General features: G+C 32.8%; 1 protein-coding gene across 4 annotated transcripts in view; it reads right to left on the minus strand.

The window, feature by feature from the left end:
• The window catches only part of CNKSR2 (connector enhancer of kinase suppressor of Ras 2), a 275,956-nt gene that overhangs the window by 98,570 nt on the left and 155,715 nt on the right, over positions 1-21,671 (minus strand). For 2 of the 4 annotated variants that reach the window (XM_028122617.1, XM_028122616.1), the window contains exons 9-11: positions 16,007-16,153; positions 5,990-6,123; positions 873-1,084 (exon numbers count right to left, since the gene is read on the minus strand). In XM_028122617.1, the coding sequence (XP_027978418.1) occupies positions 873-1,084; positions 5,990-6,123; positions 16,007-16,153 (493 nt within the window). The remainder of the gene's footprint in view (positions 1-872; positions 1,085-5,989; positions 6,124-16,006; positions 16,154-21,671) is intronic. The other 2 variants (XM_028122619.1, XM_028122618.1) reach the window with 1 other exon arrangement.

Consider the following 21,671-nt stretch of genomic DNA (forward strand, 5'->3'; position numbering starts at 1 on the left):
AAGTAAGGAGGGCAAGTGGAAAAAAAACCCTGAAAACAAATGTCCTTCTGCTCAGCTCCTGCGGATCATCTGTACTAATCGGCAAGGATCCTGTCTTTCCTCTTCTCTACGCTCCTCACTAAAAATGATTAGTTTGAAAACTGGAAAAGGAGGAGCATAGACTTTCAATTAAATCCATTCATTCTTGCAATGGGATCATAGCTTTACTACTTTAGGCAACTTTATCTGCAAATCTTTCACATACAATGTATCAATTTAAAGTATACGTGACTGGGTTACTCTCTTGGTCATGCACAGAAAAACAGAAGACAAAGACGAAAAATCCTAGGGACGTGGTAACTCTAAGGCCATGTCTGATTTAAATAGAGTGTGTTGTGTGTTTCCTATTCAGAATCCACTTCTGCTCAAATTTTCCAACTTCTTAAAAAACACAAAAATTGAGGAGAGATTTTTCCCAGAAAGTTTGTGTAAAGATTTTTTAATCCCTGAGGAATAAGAAGTTAATTTTATATAAGTCAAGTTAATAGGAAGCATTCATCTTTTTTAAAAAAGGAAAATTGAATTATTCCAATTTAGCAATATCTGACATTACAAAAATTACATGTGATTCAAGAAGGTTTCCTTAAGTCATTAATGAGCTAAAATGCTACCTACTGTTCTTACCTATTTTGGAAAATTTAGAATAATTTTTAATGTCATGCTTCATATTGAGATTCCACTTAGAAGCACATGACAGACACAGATCAATTATAAAGACTCAAAAGCTATCAAGTATATCAAATAATTTTCATAACCCAAAAACCTATGAAAAGAAATATAGGTTCTCGTCTGAGACATATGTTCTCCTGTCAGTGTAAGAAAAGAATTCTTACCATAAGTCGGGGTGCTTTCTCGTCTTCCTTGACTACTTGATCTTCCTTTTTCATATTCATAGCAATACAAGACAGTATCTTCCTCAACAATATTAAACCTCTTTCTATATTCCTGATCCAGAAACGAATTTGGTGATTCAGATCCCTTATGCACTGGCTTGCCAACCATATGTCCTCTGAGGTCTTCACAAGGAAGGTTTCCTTTTTCATCCCTAAAGAAAAGGAAAGGTAAAGGAGAAGGATGTAGGAAAGTGTTAGGGTGGTAAAATGGCAGAGAGGGCCTAAAACCATTCATAATATCCTTCTCATACAATATATCTTCTGATCTTTTCAAACTTTCTTTGACGTTTAAAAGGCAATTTTTAACTATTCCTATATTGCAGGAAAATAAATGCTGAGGATCAGAGAGGTTAAATGACTCACCTAAAGGTCATACAGCTAATAAATGACATCGCTGGACATGGACCCTGGATCTTCTAACTCCTGCTCTAGTCCATTTTCACTGTGTTATGTTCATGTCAGCACAAAAATTACTTTCAGTGCTCAAGACAGTAGGTATAAGTTTAACAATGCTAACAATATAGCTTTCTTGTGCCAGTTTAACTAATTGATGCACAGTAGTATTTGCACTGCTTAAAAACAAAGATGTGTTTAAGAACTACCACTTTTGTAAGGATATCTGCAGCCTTAAGAACCAAATTAGCATTCTATAAATTGGTATTAGAATTTTAAACAGCTTGTTATTAATTTAAAATAAACCTTATTGAATAGAATTACTTTCAGTATTTAAAATCTATGTATCTCATTTAATATTAAAAATGTACATTCATAGAACTAATTCTAATGGATAGATCAAAGTTTCATTGCACATCAGCAACATTTCTTGTGGAGAGAGGGCAGAGAAACCTGACAAAATATGGAATTTAAGATGATGGCAAACTGATTTTCTATAGGATTCTAAAAAGGAAAAATCTAATCATTTATGGGATCCCTAACACTGTTACTCACATATAGTATTAATATACATAGCCCAGGCAATTGGGCCCCTAATGAGTGGTACTTTGGTAGAAATACTCCATTTAGGATGGGTTAAATTGAACCTTGCTTATTTTATGATATGTTTCACTATGACTAGCTATGAAGTCTTTGTTAGAAAAGCCTGTCTTCTAGAACACGACTGTGAATGTAAATGCAATGTTTGCTCCCTTGCAGATCATTAATTTTATTTCCTACTAGTTCTTAATTGCTTCCAGTTCTACCCTCAACAGTGCCGTGAATGCTATCAAACCAGATAAAAATTTAATTTTATTTTAAGTGCTAAGACTGAAATCGTAAATCAACAGAATTAACTAAATTATAACAAGACAGATAAAAAGAACACAATTTTAATTGACATTATGTCTTATAAAATGGTGATGAGCTTATAAATCTAATGTCAATTCCAAAATATGAGTTACAGCTCAGCAAGAAATATTATACTTCTATACTTCCATACTAGGGTATACTACACTTTTGTAGGTGTAAGCAAATGTCTAGATTAGGTCTGTCCAAATGAAGAGAGCTATATTCCTAGTATGTGAAATATACTGAAAGCAGTAAATAATATTCTTTAAGACTGATTGAATCAGCAAGCTGTCTCATGTATTTAACACATCACAAGTTGACAATGCCATTCACATTGCTATTCACTCTTTTATTTTTTATTAAAATTAAAGTATTGCTTATTGCTAAATTGCAACTGGATAGTTATTTCTTAGGCAACATGAAGAAAACAAATATAAAATCCAGGCAGAATTTCATTTTCAGCAAGCTAAAAACTTTTCCTGAACAAATTGCCTGGTGCTTTTTGTTACTGTTAGTCCTCTATCAAAAAGAAATTGACAATGCAATTAGCTTGAAACCAGCCCTAACGAACTCGTGGCACTGGGGTAAGGTTTTGCCTGTCTATAAATGGGCAGATATTTCTATCAGGCCTGTGACATGAATGTTAATGCAGCTGAGATCAGAGAGTGATTCAGCCCTAGTTAATTCAGCATGCTCTATTTATATGGACATCCCCGTGGCAGAAAATTGCAAGGGCTGGTATTACTTACTCTGTAATGATATGAAAGGAGGCCTCACCTCATACCAACAAGGAAGACTTATTAAACATGTCTATATGAAATGCACACAAAGTAGAATTAAGAAATGTACAAACAAAAAACAATCTTTGCAGTAGAATGAACTGATACATGTGTTGTGTGTAGAAGTGTGTGCACAGTTGTGTGTGCATCTCTGTATGTACTCACATCATGAGTCCCTGAATAACTCAACATATTAATTTGTCCTGCTGTACAGATTTAAAAAAAACTTTTCTTACTGTTATGTATGTAATAAATCTACACTTTTACTCTGAAAAGGATTTAAGGAAACAGATGAAAAGTTAAAACACTGCTTTAGTGGATTTTCTTTATATTTAATGGTTCAGAGTAAAATTAATGAGAGAAATTAGTGCTTGAACTTCAGAGTTGTGCGAAGACCTACAAATTCCTGATTTTTGTCATGGAAAAAGAAATTTGGTTAAGTATGTAAATGCTCTATATACTATGATAAAGAAGCTACATACAGTCATAAAACATGTAACAAAAAACTGACCAAATTTTACTCACTCCACGTACATGAGTGTCTTCTCTTTTAGAGAATCTGGAATAAATGTGTTCAAAGAATTGTAAGCCCATGAAAAAATTTCCACCTGACAACTGACCCTACTATTTTTAAGGGTTCTTTTTGGATTTAAGGTGAGAAAGCTTTTGTTATTTACAATTCAAATGAACACTAACATGGCTCTCTTACATAAACAAAAATTTTTAATATAGGAAAAAAGAAATGTTCAGATGAGTTAAATCGGGTGAACCCCATTTAACATCAAAATGACAAAATGGGAAAAAAGTGCCGAGGCTGTATCTATGCCATAACATCAAGTCAAACCAGAAAATGCAGATAATTTATATAAACAAGGCTGCAGTAAAAAGGAACTCTGATTCATGGATTGTTCTGACTGTGCTATATCAAACGATTGTGTGACTTGGATAAACAATAATTTGACTCAAAATATATCTAGAATATTTTAATATTCTGAAATATTAAATTAACTAAATCAAAACTATCTAGAATAATTAAAGTGATTATGAAGTTTACTGAAAAGTATGAAGCTTTCAAGCAATACTAACAAAACAAGTACCACCATGTTGATACTTCAAATATCTTTAGTATTTTTAAATAGCATGTTCAAGCTTTTTATTGGCTTCAATACATTTCCATAATCCTATCTCCACCACACTCAGAGGACAGAACTCAATCATTTTATTCTTTTGTCTTCTGAAGTATATTTTATTTTATTTATTTATTTTTTAAGATTTTATTTATTTATTTGACAGAGAGAGAGACAGCGAGAGCAGGAACACAAGCAGGGGGAGAGGGAGAGGGAGAGGGAGAAGCAGGCTTCCCGCAGAGCAGGGAGCCCGATGCGGGGCTCGATCCCAGGACCCTGGGATCATGACCTGAGCCAAAGGCAGACGCTTAATGACAGAGCCACCCAGGCGCCCTTCTGGAGTGTATTTTAAACACTTTCTGTTTAGGAAATACTTTCTTTATAATAAGTTCCTACCTACACAAGAGAAAAGGAAAGATAAAAAACTGCAGAGAATTGATAAAAATAATCTGATGTTTACCTGTACATAGAGCCCTTGGAATAAGGTCTCTTAAATAATCATTTGCATTGAAATAAAAATCTTTCCAATTAAAATTAAAACAAACCAAAAGAGTCACTATTCGAAACACACATGTTTTTATTGCTCCTCATGCAAGAGTATTCAGAAAGTCTGACACCATCTTAATAGAATTAAAAGTAACTTGCATTTGGCTAGGATATCAGATGGATCTGTACATCTGATTGTAAATTTAATGTAAGACTATAAATTATATACTAGAAAGATTTGTGAAATGCCAGGTTAGTAAATTGTGTCTTCTCATAAACCATGGTCCCACAGCTACATTCAATTCTCAAAATTTAGAACTAAAATGTTTATAAAATGGACTACAGTTTTATTACTAGACAACAATAGGGTATTTGCGGACACATCATGCTGTCATATGGCCTTTAGATTGTAAAATGTCAGTACCATCATATCTGAGAGAATGAAACATTAGGTGCACTAAAGAATAATGAAAATTAATTAAAACAAGGAATTTCAGTTCTTTTATATACTGAAGAAATTTAATATGAAGCGTGGCTTGAAAATAAGAGACCTTAAATTACTGTTTTTTGAATGACTGCACAACTAATTTAAAAATGGAACCAAATTCTTTGTGATTGGTATTAATTATCCCCATTTAGTGCTGGCCCCTTTCCATAATTTTTATATTCCACAAGACTGGGTGTCAGAATGCTTTTGGACAGAATGCCTTATGGCACAAAGTTGTAATCTTCCACACCTGCCAGGAATTTCAAATAGAAATCTGGAAATGAAATGGAAATACAGCCTCAAGAAATCTAGAAAATAGATTCTAAAGGCAACCCATTCTCTTGCAAATTCTTTCTGCTTTCTGACAGAAACATTAATGAACTAATCAAGGAGAAATTGTAGATACAGAAGTATTAGGGGGGAAAATACTCTCCCTTCTCATCATCTACCCCCTCCCCAAAAAGCTCCCTCATTGCACACATATAAGAAGGCATAAAAGTTATCTTTACCGTCCTCTTTTAGAAAAAAGTATGGAATGCTTCAAAGTAACTTGCGATTTTCTGGGGCTTCAGAGCCAAAAATCCTCACTTATTCCTTACTTATTAAAAGAATCCTAATTTTTATTTATTTTTACTTTCCTGCTCTTTCCTATTATGTGAGATAATGTTTACAAGATATTTAACGCATAGTGTTTAATACAAATTAGTTATTGTTATTACTATTATTAACCAAAGCGCATTTTCTACAATGCAATAGTTTTCCAGAATGTGTTCAGAATTCCTATCTAAGAAAATATTCAAGGTGCTCCTTGAGAATTTACTTCACAGTTTACGTACATTTAGGCTAGTCTTTGGATAGAAGGTGCCCAGAACAACAGGATGGTTGGTTTTATACCTGGGAATATATGGTTCTGCAGGAGGAGGGGGGATGTAGAGATCCTGGAGAGCAGAACTGTCTCTTTTGGTTGGTGTACTGATGGTGCTGGAAGGCGTGGCAACGCTGCTTGTGGGACTTCTAGGTATAAGAGGCTGGTTAAAATGAAAAAGAAAATACATACGCACACAAACAACACACAGAACAACAACAACAACGACACATAGTTATCATTTTAAAATTATCTATTTCTGTGAAGTTTTTGAACTTGGCTGAAATCAAGAAGCATGTTATTTAGCACACAGATATTCTTTTGAATCTCCAAAAACAATTTATTACTTTAGAGGTTCCCACTTAGTTCTCAACTCACCTTATTCTATGGCATAACCACGTAAAAGCTATTTACAAGGTAAAAGCACCATGCAGTGTTTCATAATGGTAAGATTTATTTCACAGTCAGAAACTTATTCAAATTAAATTTGCTTTGTTGGAATCCCACCTTTGAAGGGGAGATAATAAAGAGTAACTTTCAAAAGAATTAGCTCACTCACATCCTGACTCATACCCAAGAAAGATATTTCCTATCTTTTCCCCAAAAAAGATATACCATACTCTTAAGTTAGCAGAATGTCACAGATTCTCAGAAGAGGTTACAAAAGTTGAGGATGAAAGGCCGATATGAGAGAATACTTTCTTTTTTCATAAATATAAACACAACTAACTGTCTTCTCAAGGTCATTTTATGGTACATCTTCAAAAGCATAGGGATTAATGTAACACAATCATTTCACCTTTCATAGGCACACACATTTATCATTGTTTAAAATAATGTTTAGATACATATCTATAGATTGCATTTTCATGCCTGTTTAAGTATGAACTACTTTTTTAAAAATTAAGATAGCATATATACTGAATAAAGTGATACACCAGGATGCATTAACTTAAGAGCACTGCCAATTCTAAGCTACAAAGCATTTGGAAATGATCTTTTGGTTTGAAAAATTATCCTAAAGTGAGACTAAAATTCACAAATGTTCATGTTTATCTTACAGATCTTACTGATTAGCTATGAATACAATAACATATTAAAAATAAGAATTTTAGTGCAATCGCAAACACAAAAGTAATGATCACAAAATGAACTGTATCTTCACATGATAAGATGTTGCTATTTTAGCCAATATGAAAACACTTTTAGCAAATCTATATAGACCCGCAGTTCTATTACTTTAACATGTATTGCTGGACAAAAAATGGCATATTACAGCTATTTTATATTGTGACAATGCTTTTGTACAGATAAACAAAATGTTCAAAAAACCAAGCACAAATACAATGTACAATGTAGGCCACTGGGGTAGGCTACATAGTTTATGACTCAGTTCATGGTTTTTGACCTTCCTTATTACACAGCTCACCTTAATAGGTTGAAATCACACATCCTGCCAAAATGACGGTTAAGTTTTAATCTATGTGAAATAGAAATTAAAGAAAAAGAGAGAAGGGAAAAAGAACTGATAATTTATTTTGGGACTCTACAATATTCTATCTCATATGATGTAAAAGAAGTCAGAAACTTTACATGTTAAGGAATTTTGAAATATAATGAGAGTATGCAGTAGACTTATGCTTAACTATGCTGATTTTGAAAGAGCTCCAGTTAAATTATGTGTCTTTTAGTAACAAAAATCTTGGCAATGGGAAATCGTGAGATTATGTAGGTAATCAAGAGTCATCTGTATGGATGAATACCATGAAGTCTGAGGAAATGAAGAAGTGTATTGTTTCTAGTGATGTATTACATGCCTCTACAACACATCTCTGAATGATAGGTTCTTTAGATCAAGTCTTTAGACACACTATATATAGTCACTGTGATGGGACTCTACTTATAATTGCTTTCCTCTTTGTCAGGACATCTTGGTATTAAATACAGATGACATAAAAAATAAGTAAGTTCATCACTATAGAAATATAAAAAAATCCATTATGTAGTACATTACTTTCCAAAACTTTGTAACAAATATACTGTGAGAGAAAAACTTATATTCACTATGCTTTTTAAATGTTTTAGTATCTCTTATTTTAAAATATTCTAATATTACAAGTGAACTTAAGAACAAGTTCTAAAAACATAAGCAATTAAAAATAACCTAACAAATTTTTATTCTTTCTTTTGTTTTAGGGTCACTATTTCTATTCTGAAGACTTCTCTCCTTTTATTTTACCATCTATAGAACTAAAGAGAATCTTTCTTGGTTTAGTGCCCATCTCTGCCTTCCCCAAACCAAGAGGAAGAAAGGAAGGATGGAAGGAAAAAAGAGAAATATTAGTCACTGCTTACAAGTATATTTTAAATAGCCATGAAGTGTGATGTAAGGGCCAACAGAATATTTTATTCTGCCTGGACTATTACTAGCATTCTACATGGATTATTACTAGGATTCCTTAGGGTATGTGTGTCTTTCCCCTCCCAGTAAACTTAAATATTAGCCATGTCGGCTTTCTTCAAATTGCTATTTTCTCTGGGTTTCTATTTTCAGGAAGGAGTTGCTATTAATATCATCACTTAGCATGATGAGCTAAATTAGTAAATACGTAGAAGAAAAAGACTCTTAAATATGTTTAAACAGATAACAGGCTTGCTTGTGCCAGCTGGTTCAATGAATTAAAGTGATGGAAAAAAACAATTATTCTTTCAGAGAAAAACAGAAATTAGTCAACCCTATTGTTTAACACAACTGGCTAGTTATTGTATTAACTGATAAATCACAGAAAACATTTCAACTGGTTTATGCAGATATCATCTGGCTAATCAGTATGCTTTGTACCAAATAAAACACACAGTAAATATTAAATATATTCAGTATATTTTTGTCTACTAATTGTATTACTTTTGTCAAGCTAATCCACACTAAAAAGTAAACATTCTTCTTGAGAATCTTATTTAAAAAAATTATACATTAAGCAATGAAAAAATAAAATATGGTAAAATAGAAGCTTCATGGGAAAATGGAAATAGCTGCCTTACCCCAATGGAAGTCTTTGTGATAATTTAAAATTATAATCTTTTAAAAAAGTTTCTACCTTTGAACAAGAACTGAATGAATACAAAATTAAAAAGAATGAAAAAGGTGTTAAGGAACATTAGAAAGATAGGCAAAATTTGACTAAATCAAGCACAGAATAAATGATATTATTAGCTGAAATCAGCAGCAAGAAATTCCTAGTTGTAACAAGTGGCATTAAAATTACAACCACCACTAATAACCATTTAAATGTGTGAAAATACACAAAAAATGACCAATACAACTTCCCTCAAATCAAAAAGTTCTCTCAGCATCCAATTCACATTTTAATAGGCATATTTCTTAGTTTCAGAAAAAATATCCAAATATGTTAGCATAATAATGCAGAAAGGTAGCTCCTCCTATCTTGGCAACATTTACTTTCCATCATTTGTTCATAACATAGAAAGTAGTTACTACTGTACTATGAAGAATTTCTAATTTAAGGAAAAATGTAGAAATAAGGGTAATACTTTTTAATTTTACCTTTTTGCCACTTTGACACTTTCTCTTATATTGGCAAAATATGGAAAGAGAATTAAAAATTATCATCATTTAAATGCAAGGTTATTTTAATACTGCATCTTGTTACTCAAATAAGCATGAAGCTTCTCTATAACTTGATCTGCTACAGTATGCAATCAAGAATGATAAGGATCCATTTTGGATTCTAGGCAAACAGGCTTATTTCCTGGAAGGACCTTGTCATAACATTTGGTTTTCATATGTAAATGGTCCTAATGACATAAAGCTCTCCTTCCACTGATTCAGTGAGACTCCAAAAGGGAAGAGGCATTTGCATATATGTCATTACCCTGCTAAAATGACTCTGATAGACTTCTTGGGCACTGGCATGCATCTCTGAAAATATCCAGATTCTAAATAAAATGATCATATGCATCTCTTCAAATATACATTGATAACCTTAAGTCAGTTAATGATAACTTACTACAGTCAACAGGACTACTAACTAGAAATCTACTAGGTAAAACATACACATTTTTTTTCATATTGTCAGTTTGAGCTACATAAATACTTTCAAATTGTATCCTACAATATGGTACTACACAAATCTTCCTCTGAGTCATCTGTGATTACTTTAGTAATAATATCCTACTCATCCAGTTTAAACAGCATTGGAAGATTGTGATTATTATAAAATAAAATTTTCAGCCTTTGTAAGGAATCGCTGAAATCTCACTTTAAATTCTCTGATGGCTCAGGTCTTTTCCTTCTAACGTTTTTAAGGTAACTGAACACATCTGGAAGGTATACCTCTAAACCCCTATGGTCTTAAAGATTATGAGAAAAGAGCTTCCATACTTAAGAAACTACATCTGACATTGAGGTTTTATTTGAAACATTTTACATTTTAACAACTCTTGGCAAGCTTAATTTAGTGGTCCCTCTGTCTGGTAAGTGACCTGGCTTTCATAGAGCTATAGAAAGTCTTGAATGACACCAGTGACATAAAGACAGCCCCAACATTAAAAATTAAAACAACGTGTTACACATTACGGAGTTCTCTCTAAAATTCACGAATGCAAAGATCAGAAAGAGCTTGCTTTGCCTTACAGGCGGAAAACACCCACTGAAATACGAATGATTACATCAAGTATAAAACCTGGCCATTTATTTTAGTCCCTCTTGGGAATAAGCACAGACTCAGATGGATCACAATACCCCATTATTCTAGCATAGAATATTCACACAAAGTCCTTACTGAGTTCAAACACATTTTTATTATAATTCCCAACACAAGTACCAGAATATTGTTCTATGTTAGCAACTCTGTTCTTAATCATCTAAACAAATGCTCCAGAGAAAATGTATGCTGGATTTGGGGAGGCAAGACATTGTATACAATTTGTAAGTTTCTTGACCATATCAAGAATGTTAGATCTAATCTGGAAAATTATTGGGCATAATTTTCCCTGGGAAAGCTTTTCTTGAGTATTAAATTATTTGAAAAGAACCTAAGCAAAGGAAATGCATGTATTCAAAATTCTCCCACTTTCAGTTTTTTCACAGCTTTTTCTAGAATCTAAATTCATACATACAAAATATTTGAGTCTTCTTTTATAAGCATGTAATCTTTCCTGTCAGACCACCAAGAAAAAAACATTTTTTTCCCAACCATTAATTTGATCAGGAAACCATATCTGTATAGGTTTAAAAATACAGATATATGTGCATAAAAAATATGTAGTTACATGATATACAAGAAATATAGACCAGAGTCACACTATGAAATGGTTTTATCCACTGAGTCATCAAATTTTGCACATTGTACTAAGACTAATACGAGGGTCTTTATTCTTGTGTTGTCCAGTCTTACTGGCATAGTTAATACTGCAACATTAAAACTGGACTTCCATTTTTTCAAGTTACAGTAAACATCATTTTTAGGATATTAATTAAAGAATAAGAAACTAAAGAATAAACTGAAAAATAATTTTTGCATTTTAGGTGATTATCTGTAGTCAGCGTAACATTTGAAAGCATTTGGCTGAAAAACACAAATGTGATTTAGATACTTTAATTAATTTGCTTAAACACTGCTGAACAAAAATTTGATGTGACAATTGCTTGCAGCTATTTACTAATTTGAGCATGTAAAACATATAATTGTTTCTGCCTCTCAGTCAGCACAATTATGTTTTTAGTTAAGATTTCTTTTCTTCTCTAGTGTCATACCTAATATTGGTTATCTTCCTCTTCAAAACATGCTTTTAAAACAAAACTCTCAGAAATGTAACTTTTGTTAGTAATGGTTTTTTTGGTCTCCCTGACCCATAACTGTGATATTCAAACAAATTTTCTTATTTCTTATGTTCTGGTTTTCACAGAATAACCATTCATCTCTGTATGTATATGAAATGTAATGTAATCAATTAGTGTTCTTTTGTTGTTATACCAGTCGATAGACAAAACTGTTATAACTATTTGCTTTCCATTTCTTTTTCTGCTCAAAGTTAAATATCCTGTGAAAATGGTAATGCTAAGCAATAAAATTTTAAATGAAAAGCACAAAACTACACAAGAAACTCTCACACAGATATAAGAGATTTATGGATTAGGATGCAGCTTAGGAACATAATCCTAACGATACAGCTTGTTATTTCACATAAAAATGTATTTAATGAAACCTATATCAGTATGTTGAATTCCAACATTGATTATAGTGATCATTTGAGATGCATTCTCACCAAAAAAGCTGGGTTCTTTAATATTTAATTGCTGATTCCCAGTGATGTGATTTCAACCAACATTCTTGCTAGTGTCCAGCTAATTCTCTCATGCATCTCTTGTAAGAAGAAAATGACACCACCCACGCATGCTTGTGACCTACGCACACTTACTTAAAACCACAAACACCAAAAATATACCTTGAAGCTTATTCAGAATTCCTTGAGATTTTTTCATTAAATTGGAAGAATTTGACCATAAGCAATCACCAAGGTCACCAAAATCCAGGATATTAGTAGAAGTGCTACTAAGAACATGTTTTTAAAAACAGTTCTTGGAAAGCAGGAAATCCCTGGTTTGCTCTCACAGAATAAAAGATTCTATCTCAGGTAAAACATCTCTACTATTTATAAGTGGGTACAGATGACAACAGAATTCAACTCCAGATTAAATCTGCTTGTAATATTTGACTAAGGTATCTTTAAGTCTTTCAGTTCTATTGCAAAATGTTTGAGAAATCAGAAATTTAAAAAAAGAACTGCCAAATTTTATGAAATGTACTAATGAAATTGCTCTGTGAGCATGAAGTTGAATTGTATGCTTTTGTTTATTTGGCTATAATTTCATGAATGATTTTCACAAGAAAATCCAAATCCAAATTCATTATTGCAGTTGATTAACAATAGAAGTTACTATCCTTTCAAAATATTTTTAGAAATAAAACTTCTTTCATGAAAATGTGGAATTCTTTAACAATCTTCTACCTTAGGGTAGACAAGGTTAAATTTTATTTGTGTAGGTACAAATTATTTCCTTGTTAGTTTAAAAAATAATTATTCCTTATGTTAGAATAAAGTTTTTCTTTTTTAAGATGCGTGTATTAGTGTCTGCCTCCACACCACACAAACTTGGCCATATTTTATTTGAAAATGCTAGTAGGTAAATTAAGCCTGGTAGAGAAGAGAAAGTTGAAATAGACATACTGAGTTAAATAAATGCCACAAATTATTTCTTTTTGTAATCTCTATTTAAATCATTCTTAGTAGAATGTTTGTATGGAAAAAAAATAACCTAAGGTCTAATTCTCCAGGTGAGAACACTGAAGATTTATATTTAACTGAGTTAACAGACATTTTAGCTCCAACGTATATGTACACATACCAGAAGCAAGAATACAGTAAGACTGGTACTTGGGTCTGCACAGAGGTTTATTCCTGCATTAAGCATTATATTTGACATCTGAGGTCCTTTCTTAGACACTAGGAAAAATATGTGGCCTCAGGCAAAGTCACAAAGGAATCCAAAACTGCCTGCAAGACCTTCTTATCTTATTTCTTTGACTTTTCCCCCTCTGGAGGCAGTCTACCTTTAATCTACAGATTCTGGTACCTTTAGGTTTTGTTCATCTTTGGTTAATTTACACTGTATAAAAATTCTGACCACAGAGTTACCATTACGTTTTTGGTATCTCTGTATTTTAGAGTAGGCCAAAACTGTAAGGTCAAGAAACAACTCTGTAATGGCACAATTTCAGGTCTTCAAAATTTCAGGGATATTTGGTGATGGTGGTATAGTAGGTTAGAGGATTTATCCATTGCTCTTACCACCAAGACCTTGCTTTACCACCATTAGGAAGTATTTAATTAAAACTAATACTCTTCCTTCTGCTCTGGAAAAAGTCAACAACTGAAGCAATTTTTTAAAGAAGTTGAAAGCAAATTCCCCACCTTCCCAACAGTATTGTTTATCTATAAGGAATTGAGCTTGGACAATACATTTCAGTGGAACTAAATTCAGTTGAAATAACAAATTTACAAAAATGTGGATACATATAAGCACTTATGGAAATGCTGATTTTCTTTTTTCTGATTTCAGCAATCTGAAAAAGTAAATTTATAAATATATTCAGAGTAACTGAACAGGCAATGAGGAATAAATATAATTAGTGATCTGTGAGGCATATTTCTTGGCAGTTAGCAATGGACCTAGAAACAGTATCCTAATAACATAATTATAACTAAACCATGATATGAAATAATTAAAAAAAATTAAAGTCTTTGTTCTCCAGCTTTGAATATACACACCAAATGTGTGGCAAAAAAGAAATGTTGGTTTTTCAATTATTTCAGCATTTTATATAAAAGTGATGAACTGGATAGTGTCATTACCTTAATTCTCCAGTTTGTGCTTGTGGAAAAGAATCTAAAAAGGGACCAAATTATCAATTTATTTCCTAGAGATATTCCCTCAAACCGAGTTCATGGATCAATAAGAAAATAGTGTCTTTTTGGTGTTCAAGGTGAAATAGAAGGGATTAGAGAGAAGTTGTTAAGTTTAACTACACATATATAGAGAAGAAAACCTAATGGCTGAAATTGTGGGACTCTTCTTCAGTGTTCCCACCTCTCAGGATCTTTGAGGAAGACATGTCAATAGGAAAACTACAGAGTGGAACAACAAAGCAACTTATAATACAGTGAGAAAATAAAATGATGTGATGGGAAAGTCTGATCTGCTAATTTATGATTTAATGAGTCAAAAAACATTGAACTCTGAACTTTAATGACATTAAAAATGTTTGATAATAGACATATACTGCAAATCAAATGTATTTGGACATATTAATACAGTTTACATATATTCATTTGAAAAATGAAAGATTAACATTAAAAATTTAAAGACCTTAATGTTAGAACATTTTATATGTTTTTATGTTATTTAAATATAATGCAACTTTGAGGCAAATAAGTAGTAAAGTTTTAAACGATAAGAAATCATTATACTCCATAAGGCCATTCATGTGTAACAGAGAATTTAGGATTTTAGGGGAAAAAACATCTAAGAATGGTACTAATAATATACAAGTTAGGAACAATTTATATAACAGTGATAACAATGACATTTACATATATTGCTTTTCTTTTTAATCTGAACAATGGGCAATGTTCTAGTTCAGCGGGCAATTACAATTTTAAAAAATTAGACTTCTAAGAAAGGTAATAGTCTCCTATTTTAAAAATGCAGGTTTTCTGAAAGACAAATATTTCTTTTATGATGTGTTTAAAGATTATATTGACTGAAATGGAAAGAAATGTATTACTTCCTTGTCTTTCATTAATCAGAATCATATTCTTATAACTTCCTAGATAACTATGCTTCTTAATGAATATAATTTATCAACATCCATAGAGTAATATTTTAGAGTGGTTTCATGCTGAAGAAAAATGCAGAAATTCTAATGCAATAATTTCCCTATCCTGCCACCTGACAGAGTGAAAAAGAAAAAACGATCAAAGGGAATGTAGTAGGTACATTTTATTTACTATATAAAACTTCCTTTACCTACTGTTTATAAATAACTCTTACTATCTTATGACCTGATTTAAAAGAATTCTATAAACTATCATACAGTTTCTCCAAGAAATATGATAGTGTAACTTTTAAATAGAAGATTACATCTCAAAATGAAACCTCTCATTTTCCTCTCTATCCATATTTTGGCTTGAAATAACTTGTGTTTTTTTTTGTAATTATGCTTTAAATGTTTACAAATTAAGGCAGAGTTCTTTATCATTTGGGTTTTAGTTATAGTAACTTACAGATTTCATCACAATTAAGCCTATTAGGATAAGCTGTGAGGAGATAATTTCACAAACCAATTTTCAAAAGCATACAAGATTAATCTATATGCTGCTGAGATGAGGCACAATAAAGAAGCATTACTGAGATAATCTATGGCTAAAATGATGGTGTATGACTTATGATTAAGCTTCATTACCTGCAGAGCAAGGGGCTTCCATCTCATATTTTTCAGTAAAGCTGGTGCTGAGGTAAGCATGCTCTGAGGTCGCTTTTTCAAAGTTAAGATAACACCACTCGGGTCCTCTCGTAGTGCATTCACCAAATTTTTCAACTGCCACCCCACCTGGTAACCAGCAAAATCATTACAATAAAATTGAGGTACAGTATTCAAAGATTTAATGTTCTCCCCCTTTAATAAGATTAGTAAAAAAAAAAAAGAAAATCACATAATTGGTGTACCATCCTATCAATTTTCAGGAGATATATACTCAAAAAAGAAATTTTATCTCTGAATTGATTTACCATGTTATTGCATTAGAGTCCATATTATTATGAGATAACATAATGGACATTTACCAGTTCAAAGCAGAAACTAAAACGGTATCCTACCAATGGAGTAATTTAGAGTTTAAAGAGATTATGTCATCATTAATGCTGTGCAAGGCCTAGATCCAAGCTCTGTTCACAAGTACAATTCAAAAATCCACATGCTTGAAAACAAGGATTTGGCAATGTCCTGAGCTTGCAAGCTATACCACATGCTTTCTCATCACCATCTTTTAGAAATTTGTGGTACAAGTCTCTCTCAATTAGACTGAATTTATACTACTGATAGCTGCTGCTGACAAAGCAAGGCAACACTCTGATGCATGGAAGACAGCATCAATAAAATTAACCTTTTACCACGTTACATGGATAGAAGAAAAAATGACAACGTCACACTACTCCCATGCAGCAGCTATTGGAAATGTGTTCCAAATGACCCTATAAACCTAAAATATAATGTGCTGACTTTAATGAAGCCATTCTATTTGAGAATCACCTCAAAACATATTGTATAATTAAACCCAAGTACTTAATAAATGTCCTGAAACCTGGCTCAACTCTTTTCCGTGTTAAATTACTTCACTCATCATCCTTTTAAGCTTTTAAACATAGAATAATTTGTTAGTTTGCTTGAAGATGGACTAGTTATGCAGCTATCAGGTAACTAAAATCCTCTCACTATGCTTTAAAGAAGCACATTAAAAATAGCTATAAACACATTTCACACTTAAAAGAGAGAAGAACATTTTATCCCAACTCTAATGGATTAGAATTTTCCAGGATGTTATATAAATACATTGGATCAAAATTTATCCTGGATTATAAACAGGATTTAACAAATAGTCTGAACAGTAATCTAGTTTCTTCCTAGGCACCCAAGTGCAAGGGAATGGGTGCCCTTGTCTGTTATACATCATGTTTTTGCCTGGAAGATAATGATCAAGCTGAAAAGAATAAGTACTTCCACGGAAAGAATCACAGATCCTGAGACTATGATGAAGAGGTACTCTGGACTGCAGCCACTGTGGGATAATGGGAGACGGTGGTTTATAAGATGCATGGGCATTCATTTAAATCATAACCTCTACTGCAGCTGAAAGGAGTGATGGTGAAGAGAAAAAGTCAGGACAAAAAAGAAGTGAGATTCTACAATGCTTAAAAACTCAGGGGGCCCTGATATGAATCAAAATGATCATTATGATACTTGCCTAACACAAATAAGAGGCTGTCAGTTAAAAAAAAATCACATTAAAGCAGATAACTAAAGTAATGAAACTGGTCAAATGTCTCCCATTACATATCAGTGAGGAGGATTATTATGTGCCCAAAGGTGTAGAACATTGAGTCTGATTCCTCTGATAGCTAAGTAGTGTCTCTGCAGCCACTTCAATGAGCCAAGAGTCAAAGCAAAGTGAATTCAAATTCAAGTGTTCATTTTGCTTGCCAAAAAAATATGCGAGCAGATTTTTGAGTTCAAGGTTTAGAGGAAAAAACATGCTGTTTATACAAAGAGTTTATGAACAACTTATTAATGATAACCACATTTTATCATTTATTTTATTTATTCAAATAATTACTAACTATACTAAAACAGTCCTTTTCTTTTAGCCTATGTATTCTCAACAATTACACATTTCTATCTACCAATTTCTTTCCATTTTTTTCTGATACGATCATTGTGACTAGTTGAGAATTTCAAAGGCTAGATGGTGTTTTCCTCTATCGTGTTCAATGCAATTTGATTTATCCTGTTCTTTCACACTTTATGCCCTATCTGAATATGCAATCCCAAAAACAGAATTGTTTTTCATGAGAAAGTAAAATTGTTTTTTGATGAGAAAATAGTAATTTGGTTAGATTTTAATTTTATAGCTGAATGTTACTTAATGGCAGAAAAGTATATAATTTTACTATTTTTTTCAGTTTTCTTTTTTTCAAGTTTTTATTCAAATTCCAGTTAGTTACCATACCGTGTAATATTAGTTTCAGGTGTAGAATTTAGTGATCCAACACTCACATGCAACACAAGTTTTACTATTTATCAATCAGCCTTCCCGCTCTCACTGACAGCATTAGCAATATTCTAAACAAAAGTAAGCAAATATCCATGAAGACCCATATAAAGTTATGTACCTTTGATTCCCCAATTCTACTTCCACTATCATAAGGAAATGATTTGGATAAAAGCAGAAATAAATGTGCAACATGTGTGTCACAGTACTGTTTAAACCAACCAAAAACTGTACATTATGTAAATGTCCATTAGTAAGGGATATAAAAATTGTTGTGTGGAAAAAAGGGAAGTCCCAAAATAGCAAATGTAACTCAACTCTACCTTTGTAAAAAATTTTATATAAATATAGAAATGATAGAGATATACAACATCATGAACAGTGGTTACATTAAAGGGATGAGTAAGGACTACAGTATATATTTTCTTCTTTATACTTCTATTTCCTGAACTTTAAGTGATAAACATGTTATTCTTATAAACAACAAAATCAAGAAAATAAATGGACTTAGTCCATGAATAGTGATATTCGTTAGAAAATCATTAATTTTATGAATTACTTAATGAGGACTGTTTGTTATGCAGGGACAATTTCCACAAAAAGTATAGAACTAGAAAGACAACACTATTTAAAACAGTAAAAGGTGGTGATGGGGGAATTACATCTTCTCTGTTAATTATACTTTCAGATGATTAGCAAAAAAATTTATTACTCAGCTGTGCTTAATAAGAACTATATTCTGTTGATTTTGGTTCAGTGAATGATTTCAGTAGATAATTTAAGTGTTAAATCAGGTCCACATATTAATTACTGAATGAGAATGAAGCTGGCTGAGCAATTCACAGCCTGTGTGTGACATTTTTCTCAGTAACAGAGGTAGGTTTTAGCTGTATCAGTCCAATCCAGGGCTTGTACACTCCTAAACAGCAACCAAACCTCATGTCTCTCATTTAAATTGTCCTTTTCCTTAGACTCATCTCAAACTCTCTAATTTGGTTCATTTCTTCATTAGTTTCTACCTTGTCTACTATATATAATTCTTAACAAATGTATCCATTTATTGGGTTGTACCATGTTCTATTCGAGGGCAAATGTGACATGGTACTAAAGCTCCAGGAAAAATGATTCCCAGCTTTGGTTTTGTGATATCCTAACATATCTTCAGCCATATAATAAAGTGTAGTGAATTCTTGAAATTAACTTTTCTCTTTAACTGTTATTGAGATACTTATGGTTGACAGATTATAGGGGGATATGGGCAGTTGGTGTGATAAAAAGAGGCAAGTATGTGAGTTAGGACGTCATGTGAAAATAAGTAAAATAATCATTTTCCAAGATCAGCTTTCCATTTTTCCTTTTGTTGCTGGCTATATTTTTAAAATACCGTGTGAGAGACGCAAATTAGAAACCATGTAAGGATATAAAAGTAACTTTAAAAAATAATTCTCAAGTATTCTTTACATTGGCTGCAATAAAATCTTTTCTGTAGTAGTAGAGGGAGATTTGAAGGAAGGAAGAAGGGATCCTAGTGGTGGCTAACATAAGAGGCTAATCCACTAATACAGAAAGGAATTAAATAAGGTACAAAATTTCAAGAGATAATAGGTTAAGGATACATGTGAAGAAAAATAGTCTAATAATCAAAGACATCCAAAAAGGAATCAGCCGACTTGTGAAATAGTGAGCTCAATACCAAAAGAGATGTTTCAATATTCTTGCAGAGGCTAAATGATTACAACAGATTTCCAAAGTCAGGATACATTCCAACTGTAATACGCAGAATGGGTAGGAAAATGCCAATAGATCATACAACAGCAGATTAGGTCCTGGTACATCTCGGATTGCTGTGTTCTCCATCTTTTCTTCCTCCTCACAACCGATAAATGCAGGTGTTTACCCTAGGCTGTTAGACTCCTTTCTAAAATTGCATGCTGTCTTCTTACAATGGCCTCTTCTCTTCCCAAAGCTTCCACTACCAACTTTGTGTATATGCCTCTCAAAACTCATCATCCCTGCTTCCTAGAAGAACTCTAGTGGCATACTTCCAACAGTTCAATTCATCCATACTAATAGCTATTGAATAATCTAGCAACAATAATTCACTATGCTATATCCTTCATAACTATATTAGGTTGCTTTGTATTTTCATTCTTAACATCTGTATGAGGGAAACTATTAAACCCGTTTCACATGTGAAGAAACTGAAGCAAAAGGAGATTCTAAGTTTTCTCAGCCAACATTACAAATTTAGTTAAGTGGCGAAGCCAGAATTCATATTCAAGTCTGTTCGATTCTAAAGCACAAAGCATTACGAGAGCAAGCATGCCCCACCCTCTAGATATCCTATTGGTAATTCTAATGAATGTAACATTTTGAAAATAAAACTCATTATCTCCCTGCTCTCATTCAACATCAGTAAAAAAAAGTTCCCCATCATCATCTCAAATTTGGAGCATGGGGTCACCTACGACCACTTCCCCTCTTTTTAATCCACTTGTCCTAAAGAATAGATCCTAGCAACTAATATCTCTTCTTACTGCCTTAGTTCTGGCTTGCTTTACCTGATTGCTAGACTTAGAGTCCAAACTGTTTTTTTGCCTCTAGTCTTTTGTAACTCCGAAATATTGCTACAGTGAGAAAGTGTTTTTCCCTTATAAACCTTTGAAAAGCTCTCTGAAGGCCCAACTAAAGAATCACTTCCTCAAATAGCTCCTGCGTCAATATGGCCACAGCTGTCTAGACTTTATTTCACTTTAATGTGCTTCTCAAACTTTAGCATGCGTTAGAATCACCTGTAAAGCTTGTTAAAACAGATTGCTGTGTTTTAACCCTCAGTTTTTGATCCAGTAGGTCTGAGGTGGAATTTGCATTTTTAAAACAAGTTCCCAAGTGGTGCTGAGGCTACCGGTCTGGGAACCACATTTTGAGAACTGCTGTACTACACACACGATGAGCCTCTTGAAGGCAGTGACTCACCTGTGTCCAGAATATTTTAGGTGCTTAATGTTTTTAAGACTATAATAACTTTACAGTCAGTTTATCTATCATGTACCTTCCATGTAGTATGCATGTAATGGTGCATACATCAGCCTGAGCCTTGTTAAAGAGCATAATGAGCAGTGGGAAACATTTACAATCAAGAGAAGAACCTCAATATAGGGTCAATAGAGGATTCAATGGGAGTCCCTGAAATGGGCATCTACCCCATCTTTGCAGGTTGAGGAAAGGCTTCCTATTGGCATAAGCTGAGTTTCTTAGGAGGTCAACAGTTTAAGAGGATGTGGAGTTTGAGGGAGTGGAGAA

The sequence above is a fragment of the Eumetopias jubatus genome, unplaced genomic scaffold (genome assembly GCF_037043125.1).
Source record: "Eumetopias jubatus isolate StellerSeaLion01/CBP00866 unplaced genomic scaffold, mEumJub1_p1.0 scaffold_11, whole genome shotgun sequence".
Taxonomy (NCBI): Eukaryota; Metazoa; Chordata; class Mammalia; order Carnivora; family Otariidae; genus Eumetopias; species Eumetopias jubatus.